Source organism: Excalfactoria chinensis, chromosome 18, assembly GCF_039878825.1.
Source record: "Excalfactoria chinensis isolate bCotChi1 chromosome 18, bCotChi1.hap2, whole genome shotgun sequence".
Taxonomy (NCBI): Eukaryota; Metazoa; Chordata; class Aves; order Galliformes; family Phasianidae; genus Excalfactoria; species Excalfactoria chinensis.
In genome coordinates, this window is record NC_092842.1 from 2,171,253 (window position 1) to 2,183,649 (window position 12,397).

Consider the following 12,397-nt stretch of genomic DNA (forward strand, 5'->3'; position numbering starts at 1 on the left):
TTAAGCATAATCAGGAACAAATTAGCCTCTGTTAGGATCACACACTGGCCTGGATCGCAGCTATTCAAGGGCTGCCTTCCCATCCATGTGAGCATGAATTAAGTCATCTGATTGGAGTAGGTCTCGCGTATTCTTTTATCCCAAACACATGATCTTATCAGAAGCCCATTACGTTTATCATCGCATTAGGAGGGAACGTTTGGAGCCAGTGCAAGACTGTGTTGGCCATATAAATGTTGTGCTTAGTTCAGTGCCTATCGTGAAAAGAAGTCCAAGCCTCAGGGAGGCAAGGGAAGTAGGCTGTGAGTTTCTGGCTGTGTTTGCATTGCTGGGGCTCTGTAAAAGGAGTGTGTGTGTGTGTGTGTCAGTGTCAGTGTCAATGTGGGCGTGCAGCTTGATGTATTTGGATGCCAGTGTGTCACTGCAAGCATACATCTGACTGCTCATAGGCTGAAGGTTGGATCGTTTTAATACAGTAGGGCTGTCCATTATTTTTTTTTTCCCCTTTTTTTTCCTCCTCTTTTCATTAAATGACAAAGAAACTCCAAAAATAGGTATTTTCATGTGTTCGGATTTGTTTTTGAGGATTTTTGATTGCTGACCACAGCCCTTCCAGAGCTGAGCCTTTCTCAGAGGCTCCTGCTGAGGCTCTCACTCAAACTGGGACGCAGTGCTCTGCAGCACGTGAGCTGCTTTGCTTTGTCCCACTGTTCTGCATGGCAGAGGTCTGTCCTATGCTTTGATACATCACTACAGAGCAGGAGATGCAGGAAGATATGGTGAGGGAAGCAAGCCTCTATTATGTGGAGCTCTACCCCTTCCTCAGGCTCATCAGTCACATGCCAAGTCTGTTTCCCCACCACACTGGTGTGGTACTAATGCATGCTGTTGAAGAGTAAGGTGTGACCCAGCTGGGGCTCTCAGGGCCCATGAGCAGTTCAGGCTTATATTCCCAGTGGGGTTGGTACCAGATGATGGGGAATGGGGCCTTCCATGCTGGCACTGAGGCCCTTGGGCAATGTGAGAGGAAGGGCCACAGGCCATTCCAGAGCTGCTGAGTTGCATTAGGGCTCATCTGCACATCCACCCCAGCCCCCTCCCCCTGTGGTGTAATGGCACACCCCGGGGAGACACTGTCATCCTCTTTCTGCAAAGCATCACAGCACTGCTCCTCCAAGCCCTCCAAGGCGTGTGCTACACACTCGGTGGCTCCCGACCACGTGAAGATTTTAAGATGTGACTTGTTAGATCAAGAAGTTTGGCCACCCCTGGAATATTACCTCAGACACAGAGCTGTGCTCACACTGCTGAACAGCTTCCAGGCTCACTTTTGCCAGCTCCGAATCCTGGCCCAGCAAACGCACACTTCCCCACGCTTACCCACGTATGCAAGTTGGCTGCAGAGGTCGTGATGAAATGAAACCACAATGACATTATTCCCTGATAGGCTTCTTTCAAACTCGTACTCTCTCCAGGACCTGCAGTTTTGCAGGGAGGAAGAGAGGAGAAAAGGAGAGAAAGTCATTAAATAATTGAATGGCAATGAAATGATTTGATTATTATTATTTTTTTTCAGGCTCGTGATGGTATTTCACTGAGTAAATAGGATGAAAAATAAACAGGGGATTTCATAGTTTGGAAGTAGCTCAAAATCGAGCAGCCTTTGGGTTTTCTGACACCTGGCTTGAGATAGTGCAATGCTACGGACAGGGCTGTCCTTTGGGATCGTTTCCATCAGTCCAGCTCACAGCTCTGGCTAATTTCCTACCGTTTTTTTTTCATCAGGCTTATTTGCCAGACAAAAATACAACAGGCTGTCAGAACTGGATACCTCTGGGGACTGGCGATGATAATACAATACAAAATAGGATACCAACAGGTCAAAGGTTTCCATTTCACAGAGTACTCTAATGACTGAAAGTCATTATTGCTATGCAGTCTGTTTGAAAAGAGTAGATGGATCTCGGTTCAGTTTTTAATGGGCCGGAGTTAGAGAAACAACCTCAAAAATTTGGCATCTTTGTTGGTAGTCTCATTAGAGAAGCCACAGAATAAATGGACAAGGATAATAAAGTCTCCTGCTGCTTTTGATCCTTTCAGGTCAAATCTGAGTTACGTTGGTTGAAGCTGTGTGTGTACGTGGCAAGCTCACCCTCACACTATGTATTGCATCCTCTGTTTGCTCTTTGGACAAACAGATCTGCATGGCCCTTGGTCGCTGTGGCTGTGAACTTGGCTGTTTTCACCATCTCTAACTTCATAGATGCTGCTGCTGTTGTTTTGCAGATATCTTCTAAGAACAAAAAGGGATACATTGTAGACCAGATCTCTGTTGGCTTTTTTCCATCTAAGTCAGAGATGGAAATGGATGCCAGTACCCACATTCTCTTCCTATGTGTTTTTGATCTCTACTTTCTTCTGTCGCCATCCTTTTAAATAGCGACAGACAAAAATAAGCAGAAAATCTCTTACGGTGAGGAATATTTTGAGGGTTTTGCCCAATAGCAAAACGAGCTGTTCTTGATGAGCTTTCTTCAAATGGCCTTCTATTGGCGAAAGAATTCTGGACCAGCAGATGCACCACCAGTGTTATCAGATCCTAGCAACTAAGCCACAGACATGTAGCCATTTTATTATTTCTCCTCTTTGGTTTCTCCTGGCAGATGAACCCAGCAGGTGTTATTTCCATGATGGTGATGGAGTATGCGAGGAATTCGAGCAAATGACCAGCATCAAAGACTGTGGTGTTTACACTCCCAAAGGCTTCCTCGATCAGTGGGCTTCCAACGTCTCCGTCTCCCATCACAGCGACCAGCAGTGCCCAGGCTGGGTGGTCATCGGTCAGCCAGCAGCAACCCAGGTAAGGGAAGCAGACTGTTACCTCCCCTTGAAAGAGGAGTCCATCGAGGACACTTATGAGTGTAAGTAAGAAGATGGTCAGCATCCACGGGTGCCTGCTAATGGAAGATGATCCCCATTGCCCTCTTTCTGAGTAGCGACGGAGCTGAGATTCAGTTCCAGTCTCCCATCTGAAAACTGGCTGAAGTTGTGCTCTGCGTTGTTCAGTAAGCTGTGTAGCAGCCACCTCTAGCAAACTATCACCACCCAAAAGACTAGGCAGGCTCACTGCTGCCAGCACAGGGTTCTATCTTGTGGCAATGAGTTCTGAAGGCTAATGTAGAATAATACAAAAGAGTGTTCTTTCCTTTTTAATAGTTTTGTGTTTTCTGCCTCCCGGTTTCATAAAAGCACCCTATTGTTCTATTCTGAGAAAGGTCCCTTCCATTCCCAAAGCCATTCATTAGCTTTAACCCCTTTCTTACATGTCTCCTTTGTAACATAAATAGCTCCAGTTACCATAACTTTACCTTTTGTCTCCCTGGGAGAATTAGATCCAAATGAGTTCAAAAAGACATTCGATAAATGCCTAGAAAACAGAGCTGTACACGATGCAGATGCAACAGTCCAGATGCAACCCTCTGATTTAAGAAAGCCAGAATTGCTTGTTGGTGGTTTTGGGTTTTTTTTTTTGTTTGTTTTTTGTATTTTTGAGAATACAGCAAGAAAAGAAGCTACTTTGTATATTCTCCCTTCAGCATCCACCATTGTCCCCTGCGAGGCAGAACAATGAATCAAACGGACTTTGGGTTTGATGCAGCCAAGTTGTTGTTCTTGCAGTGTGGTTATCTGGGAGGTGTCCTGAGTGGGCAGTGCAGAGAGGAATGCAATGTCACAGATACGACGAGCGGATTTCTCTGTGAATAGTAAACACTGAGCATTTCCCCTTGCCTTGCAAGAGAAAAACAATCTTTATCCAAGAGACTTGGCCTTGTTCACATTGCACAAGTCTGTAACAAATGAATGACCAGGTCAGTTCTAAATGTCCGAAGCATGGTTAGCTGGTACCAAGACAGAATCCTGAACCCAGTATTACCTTTTTGTCATGGTCTCATTTATTATTTCACACTGGAAAAGGAACCTTCTTCTGGACCTTTACGAAAGCCTTTGTCACTTTGTTCTGATTGGAGCTCAGTGGGCTGTAGTGCCAAAGTCTGCTTCCTCCAGTTCAGGTGCTGCTGAATGTGTGTGTCTCCGAGCCCTCTGTCCCCATCCTACTGTGATTTTCTGCCCTCATTTTCTCCTTATGATCTGGTAGGAATGCAGCCACTGTGCAGTAGGCAGCATATGGTCACACGGTGGAGAAAACACCACTGTGAACACACACAGCAGAAAGCCCTGCTGTGTCCCCACAGCTCGAGCATGTTTGTTATACCCAGAAGAGATGAAGTTGTCACATCCTTGTTAAGAAAAAAACAAGGAAACCAAGCTGTTGTATTTATAGGCAGAGCACTAGCGTATCACACACCGGTGGAGTGAATGGGAACATGCCTCCCGTTATTGGCCGGGCCCTGGGGAGATAACAGTGTGCTATTTACTTCCAGCAAAAGGAATCTTTGCTTTAGCTCAGCTGGTTGTATTACACCAGTGTGGGCACGTGGGGTTCATTGACCTTTTTAATCATATATGTTGGGAAAGCCTTTGTTTTCGCCAGGAACAAGGCGGACTTGCAGCTTGTGCAGGAGCACCTGACTTGTCGCTCTGGGGAGATGAGGTGGGGCAGCAGGTCATCACTGTTAGCTAGCGGAGTGCTTGAGATGAAAATTAACCCAACATCTCCTCTAATCACCGCGTGTAATGATCACTGGTGTGTAAACATGTTTGGCTTCATTATCTGCGCAAGCATTGCGCCCGAGGGGGTTTTGTATTGATGAAAGGAGCACCTTTCTTTACCCAGCTATCTTTCAGAGTAGGTTGTGTGCTTGCTGGTGTTGTGCAAACTTTTCATGTTGTTGCTGGGTAGTTTCCTGATTAATCAGAGTGGCATTTGTGTTGGCTTCTCATCAGGAATGCCATGAAAGATATGTTTGAGTGCAGCGGGCGGTAATGTACAGAATACATAAGCTGCTTGTTTGTTAGCCATCCCCGTTTCTCATAATCACCTGACACTCTCAAAGTGCTTGAAAGCATTTTAAGGATGTATTTCCCAATTTAAAACGTTTTCTCATCCTTAGACACTTTGAGACCCATTACTCTGCACGGCTGTATTTCTGCCTTAGTTTTGCTCAGCCTGTATTTGAGCTCCATGTTTCTCACTGTGGTGCCTCTCAGCCATGTCTACTTATTTACTCTTATTTACTCTTGGAGGGCTGTTTATGTGCAAAAGCCAGAGTGTGCTTTCTTGCTATCATAGGGTTCCTTCTGCAGGTTGAACACCCCGGGCCTGTTTGCACATTTAAGACATCGCCTGTTTCTTGTTCTTTAGGAACAACGCATGTATGCCCTTGCTTGTTGTTTTGAGGTGGATCTTACATGTGCCTTCGTTACATGCTCACATGAAGCTGCAGAATGGCATCACACTGAGGGAGGAGAAAAAACAAGTTTGCCGTATAAGATGTGTTTTGAACAACAAAATGCTTACAAAGAACGACACGCTCTTGGCAAACAGATACGCATTTGAGAAATGGAAAGGTCAAAGAGCCCCCTTCCAAACAGCCGTTCTTTTTGCACAAGCAAAGCTGATAGACGGCCACTTCTACTTTCCTGGCAGCCACTCGTCGGTGCAGATTAAGAAATATTCACAGTACTGACAGCATCATATTTAAAGCCGGAGAGGACTAGTCAGCAACATCACACCAGCACAGAAACGCGAGCACCAGCACAGGGTATTTTTACAGCTTGATTTCTAATCTGACATCCTCTGCAGATCCTCGGTACCTGTTATCAGCTGCAGGAGGAATTCAGCAACAAGGGCTGTGCATGCTCCTGGGCCTCTCATTTCCCTCCTGCTCTTGCAGTGAGTTTGTAAACAGGCTCTCCTTGCCATCCGCCGTGTGTGAAATATTATCGGTGTTGATGGACTGGTTGTGTGGGGTTTTCTGCAGCTCTGTTTAATTCTCAGGGCTTTTCTTGTGCTAAAGATTATTGATGCTAGCATTAAGTCATCAGCTGGTGTACGCTGGCAAGGACTGCAAAAAGGCAGTAGCGCTGGGCAGATTTATACTAGCTGAAGGACAGATCCAGTCGGCATAAATAGGCAGACAAAGGGCGCTCCGACTGATCTGTTTTGTGAATAGCTGCCACTACTGGGGCAGTCCTCTGGGACTTGTTTCTCCAACCAGTTCCTACCCAGCCAGGGTCAGGCTTCTCATCAACAGCAGGAGGGAGAGGACGTGGCTTTCTTAACACCATGTAAAGCACTCCTGAGCCTGGCAAAGCGTGGGCTCGGAAAGCCAGCCATTGGTCTTCATGGCCAATCCCAGTGAAGATCCATCAGTGAGAGCTGCTAATTAGGAATGTGTGGTGTGTGGGCACTGTAACAGGATGGCTGTCCTGTAGAACTCTTGGTGTGGCATCGGTGGACTCAGTTTCTGTCTTCTCACTGCACACCATGGTTGGAGCAGCCTGGGAAGTGATGCCATTGCTCCTTTCCTCTTGCTGGTGGCACTCCTTCCTCTGGAGAATGGCTTGTCTGTAGTTTCCCTATGGCCTTTATAGTAGAGGAGCATGGGAAGGGACTGATGGATCTTTAGGTGGTTTATTGCTGTCCTTGCCGTAACAGCAAAATGTGCTCAAGACTTGGAAGTTGGTGTTTACCTTGGTGATTGTGAGCAGCAGTCCCCCAGCAGCTTTGTCTTTCATTGCATTTCCCCCCAGTTGCATAAAAGCTGTTTAGTTCAAGTAACCATATATATATATGAGTGTGTATATATACGTATATATATGTATTTCTACTTAAGCCATTGTCAGTACTGGCTTTTCCCCTGTGCAGGAGGAACTCGCACATCTTAGGCACAGTTAATGAAAAAGGGGCTCTTTCCTGAGGCTGCTGGGCACACAGATCCTGGGATTCATTTTTCTTCCCACACTAACACACCCTTTTCTCCCCCTGGGTAACCCACGGGGGCTGCTATGGAGTAAGAAGCTGTGGAAGAGGATTCTTATTACATCTTTCCCACAAACAGAGGCCCCCTCCTGCCCCTATTGCACTTCCCACAATTGCACTCATCCAGACTCACTGCAGCAAACACAGTCTTCAGCTGTCCAGAGAAAGAGGTCAGGAATTGCAGTATACCTGAACTTTCCAAGAGCACAAAAACATTTTGAGTGCTGGAAGAAGTAGCATGGCAGAACGAAAGCTTCAAGGCTGGGAAGAAAATACTGTGACAGAATTGAAGGGGAAAATGATGAAGTTCTCTGCCACACAGCTCTACTTTGACTAATAAATATAACTCCAAAGATAATTCCCCAAAGACCCAGCAAAGCCAGCAAATAGGGCAGTCATGAACAGGAGCGGGGAGAGAGGAAACCTGCAACTTTTAATGGAGAAGCCATTCCTTTCCTTTGGGGTGATCTTGCTGAGAAGAGGGAGGGTGTCTGTCTGTCGGCTCTGCAAGTGGCCCTTTTTGAACTTGCCCATTCGCAGCCAAGTCCTGTTGCTCTTCAACGCTAAGGGTTTTATTGTGGTTGGTGGAAGAGAAAAAGATCCCCATTTTTAATAAGATGATTTGCTTCGCAAATGTCTTTGTTATTTATAGCTGAGCCAGCCTTTGAACTGCTGATCTCCGGAGGTTGAGTACAAAATCCCGCTAAGAAAAACCATTAATGGAGGAACCATGAGTGATCAGAGACCAGTTCTGGAAAAAGATGAACTGGACATTGCACAGGCTGTCGCAAGAGGAATGTAGCTTTGCTGTACTCGTCTGAGCACATTTCCAGTGCTGGATGATGCAGCGTAGTTCAGAGAATTTCCAAGTCAAAAATTAGTTCAAGGGAGCCCAAAACTGAGTTTTTCTTTCAGCTGTCCCACAGATAATGCAGAGCTTCCTTCTCCAGGAGCTGGGGAAGGGCACGCTGAGCCTGGCCCAAAGCTCAGGTGAGTTCAGGCAGGGGAACTCTGAGCAACGCACCTGCCTTGTCATAAGTTAATGTATATTTCATATCTTTTCAGTGAATATGGATTAATTGAGCCTTTTCACAGCCACATTCTCTGGTTTCCAGTCCATTTAATAGAGCTGAAAATCAGGGAACAAAAAAATAAAGCTACTGTTTGAGTATTGAACCTGGATTTTCCTATGAGGCATTGCAGGCACTGGACATTGTTAGGCCCAGGTGTCCCCAAGACCAGGAAGTTCAGGAGATCTTGAAGTGATGCTGTTTGTCTGGGGAGCTCCACTGGTCCTTCTTCATGTGTTTGCATTGCTGCTTTGCCTCGTTGGAGGATGTGGTCCATGCAGAAGGTTCATGCCAAGGTGAGGGATGCTGCAAAGATGTGTGCTCACACCTGTGCTGCAGCTTCTGCTTAGAGATGATCTCAGTTTTCTGAAGAAAGAAAAAAAAGAGAAAAAAATGGGATAGCTTGAAAAAAACACCCAGTTACAGAGAGATGGCTGAGAAAGAGTGTTACCCTTAAAGGCGATCCAGAGCTGGCTGAAGAGCAGGGGGTGCTGCCCATCACCTGGCTGCCTGTTCCTGCTGGGATGGGCAGTGGATCCCTCCCTCTCACCCCTACATCCCATCTTGCAATGCTCCCGTGCTCCTGGCAGTGCTACCAGCAGACCCCACGCCTGATGCCGTAGCCTCCGTCTGATTTGTGTAAGGGGAGGACAGAGAGAACACAATGAGATGTCAGAGGAGATTCCAAGCAATTTTGCCAAACACTCAAGGGATTTTTTTTTTCTTTCCACTCCCCTCCCCCACTAGTTTTTAGAATAATTTTTCAAGAGCACATATGCAAGTCATCTAAGGGGAAAGAACAGTGAGTACCAGGGGCTGGTACACTGTGTTCCCTTTGTGTACGGTACAGAAAATAGATAAAAGAAACAAAGGATGATGCAGAGAGCAGAGCAGTGATCAGTACTCTCGGAGAGGTTTGGTCTGACCTTTTCAGAGATGAAGGTCAAACCAAAACTCCTCAGGTGCCGGAAATTGGTGCTGTCTCTTCCCTGGACCAGGAGAACGTGTACCATTAACTAAAGGAGAACAGAATTCCATCCCATTTGTCGTTGCTTGAGGCGAGGAGAAGAAAGGCAAGAAAGGAATATTGTCCTGGGTAATAGTAAAGGATTATGTGCTTCTTTAGGAAGTAACTTACCATTTTATGATCATATCTGCTGTACACCCAGCCACCTACCCAGATTACACGCTGTAATTGAAAACAGCTCGGACCCCCCGGCTTCAGCAAGCAGGAAAGCCGGACCCTGCAACCATGGCGATGCTCGTTAGCATGCAGTGCTCTGAAAGGAGACCCCCCTCCTCGGCCCTTGCCCCTCAACCTGCCAGTCTCTCTGTCTGCTGCTGCTGCTCACCATCCTTTAGATGCAGAGCATGTCCAGCCATAAGCGTGGGATAGCTCTCCTGCATCCCATCCGGGTTGTTTGTCTTGGGTCCCTCTCCATTCAGAGCAGAATGATTTTGCATAAATGCATCGACACGTCTGCTTTGTTCATGCATGAAGGGTTCTCGGCATTTCTCATCCCACCCCCGCCCTGGCCGTCCTCCCCCTACACCCCGTGGCATGTAGCTTCTCCAGCTTTTGCATGATTTCCCCGTGCAACAGCAAACAAACCTGCCTGAAGGATTGCCAGTCAATCGAGCCCGGTTAAAAATACACCCAGTCAATTATTTTGGATGGAATTAAAACATGTTTGGAAGGAGAGGATGGAAAAGTGTGCAGGAGTGAAACCGTAACATCCTTTACTATGTAATTTGGTCTCATGTTCTGCACAAGAAAACATGTAAAATATGTAAACAGAGCTCTCCAAGATTGTAATGTAGCTACAAAGCCACAGATAGACAGGCAGGCAGGGTGCTATTCTTCAGCAGAACGGAATGCCATCCTCAAAACCACACGATCATTTCTTTAAGCCTGAAAGTAAACTTTCTCATGCCAGTAGCAGGGGATTTATTTTTTCTTTTAAATGGAGGATTGTCTGCACTACTCGTCCGGACTACTGGAGGCATTTTCGCCCACATTGTAATGGGAGACCTCATATTTTGAATGCCACTCAATTTTGGGGTGTTCATCCCAAGATGTCTCTAAAAGGCATGATTTTTGGATGGCAGTGCTTATCCAGCCCTGTCCTGAAAGTCCCTCCAGTCAATCCCTCTGTCCCCACCTGTGACCTCATGTGTCCCTATTACTTGCCCACAGCCTCACCAGCCCTCAGCTGGACCCCTCTTGTCCTGTTGGAGTGGAACTTTTGTGCAGTTCAGCTTCTAATTAGAATGAAAATCCTACGAAGGCAACCAAGGCCAAATTCCCAGGTGCATTTGGGTGCTTAGTTGGGAAGTAAGCTGTGAGCTTCCCACGCAGGTGATGCTTGTCCTTGAGTCACCATGGCAGCTCAGTGAAAGCAGCTGGGACACACGTGGTTTCCTGGTTTGATCTGTTGAAGCGTGGGGCTCCTCTGAGCAACCAGGTCTGTACTGGAGTTAAAGGGAGGTGGTAGGCTTCCCCCCACACCTCCACTCATGGTGCTGCGTGGCTGCAGATGTGCATGGACTGGAGGGCCCAGCTCAACCTGAGAAGTTCCATTTCCAATGGGAAAAGCTCAGGTAAGCAATTGTGAACCTTATGACTTGCATACCATAGGCTGTGCCTTCAGGAATTAAGCAAAGCAAGCTGCAGACTAATTGAATCTCAACTGGAGCTAAGGAGATGAGTAGGGAACCAAAGGGCTGGCTGGAGTGTAGGTGCAACCAGGTCCTTGTGCCGGCATGGCTTGCAAGCCCTGCTGCAGCCTTTCCCTTGCTGCTGTGCTTGGAGCCTTTTCTCAATGCATCATCTCCTGAGATGTGACTAATTAAAGCCTGCTGACAGGCCAGAGTAGACCTCTACCCTTGGGATTGTAGGCATGTGGATGTCTTCATATAGGGGAGGCCAACGATGTGGTGTCTAGTTGGGTGCGCAGCAAGGACAGCTGAGCTGCACTGAGAGAGAAAATGAGGTGGGGACAGGGGGCTTAGCAGCCCCAGTTCTCATCGCCTGGGGAAATGCTGTGTTGCAAAGGTTGCATGTGGTTTGTGCAGTGTGTTTACATGTCCCTAACCCTAAACAAAGCTGAAAAGCACGAGTTTTAACTCTGGAAACAAAAGCGCTGGAAACCCTGAGTTTTTTGCACATGAGAAAGTTTTGTTCTTTGAACACACAGATGTTCTCAAATGAAAAATCACTCTTTTGACCTTCCCTGAATGTGACCATGTGGTCAGAGCTGACATTAACCACTGCTTGGCTGCTCCCTGTGGCCGCAGGCAAAGCTCAGCAGTGTCCTCGTTGCTCTGGTGGCACCTGTCCCACACCTCATGGCAGCTGCTGCCTTGGGTTTTATTCCTGTTTGTCTATCTTTGTATCAGAAATGCTGCACGAGTCCTTCTAGGCATCTCTGTGTGCCCATATTCTGAAGAGGTGAAGCTGAAGTTCTCTGGGATTTTGTTCTTGTTGCTTTTGGGGCTTTGTCCAGCAAGCTGCGTGCTTCTTTCATTGCAGTAAACTTATGGGACCTGCTTTGGGTAGCAAGAAGGAGATGCTGTGCAGCAGACTGTCAGAAGCTCGGTCCTGCTTTGCCTTGCAGTAGTGGCAAGCTAGCAAAACTACAATGGATCCAGTGAGTCGAATCCACTAGTACAACAGTAGAAAACTACACTGAAGATCCTCCCAGTATGTGGCACGCGTTCTGCCTTTAACAGCTTGATTTCCTGGTGCCAGTTGCTCTCAAATGAAATGCTCCCATCAAAGGGGGGAAAAGAAAGAAAAAAGAAAAGCCTTTTGCTGTACTCCTCAGTGGTAAAAATGTACGGGGTGGGATTGTTTTCCTTCACTGCAGCCCCCCCATGGGCAGCCTTGGCCTGCAGTACTGTGCAGCCCTTGCTGCAGTGGACCAGGCTGTGAGAGATGAGCAGTTCTGGAGGCCGAGCATGCAGCCAACAATAATGTTCTGGCTACTGTATTTGTTTAACCTCGCTCTGCAGCGGATGGATATACAGTCTGCTAAAGCACTTGTCAGTCTATAATGCCTTCACACGTTGGTGAGCAACAATGTGGAAGCTGTAGACAGAGCTTTTGCTGCAGGTTGGAAGTGTCAATTAACTTTAATGAGACTGATGTTTGTAGAAGTGGAGTATGAGGTCTTGTTTGTTTGCTGTTTCTTCATGCTATTTGTCCAGCAGGTCGCATTTGGCTGCTGTTTCTAACGGTGGCCGTATTTAGGAGTCAGATCATGATAGCAGAGTGCAATTTAGGGCTGATTCCAAGAATTGATCCTTCTAGGTGAAACCCTGGCAGCACTGGGAGCAAGGTGCTGTTGTTTGAGGGCAGCACCTGCATGTCCCGTCGCTGTGC

General features: G+C 47.0%; 1 protein-coding gene across 1 annotated transcript in view; it reads left to right on the forward strand.

Moving 5' to 3' along the window:
* PAPPA (pappalysin 1) overlaps positions 1-12,397 on the forward strand; it is a 157,669-nt gene that overhangs the window by 88,923 nt on the left and 56,349 nt on the right. The window contains exon 10 of the mRNA XM_072352928.1: positions 2,664-2,860. Within this exon, the coding sequence (XP_072209029.1) occupies positions 2,664-2,860 (197 nt within the window). The remainder of the gene's footprint in view (positions 1-2,663; positions 2,861-12,397) is intronic.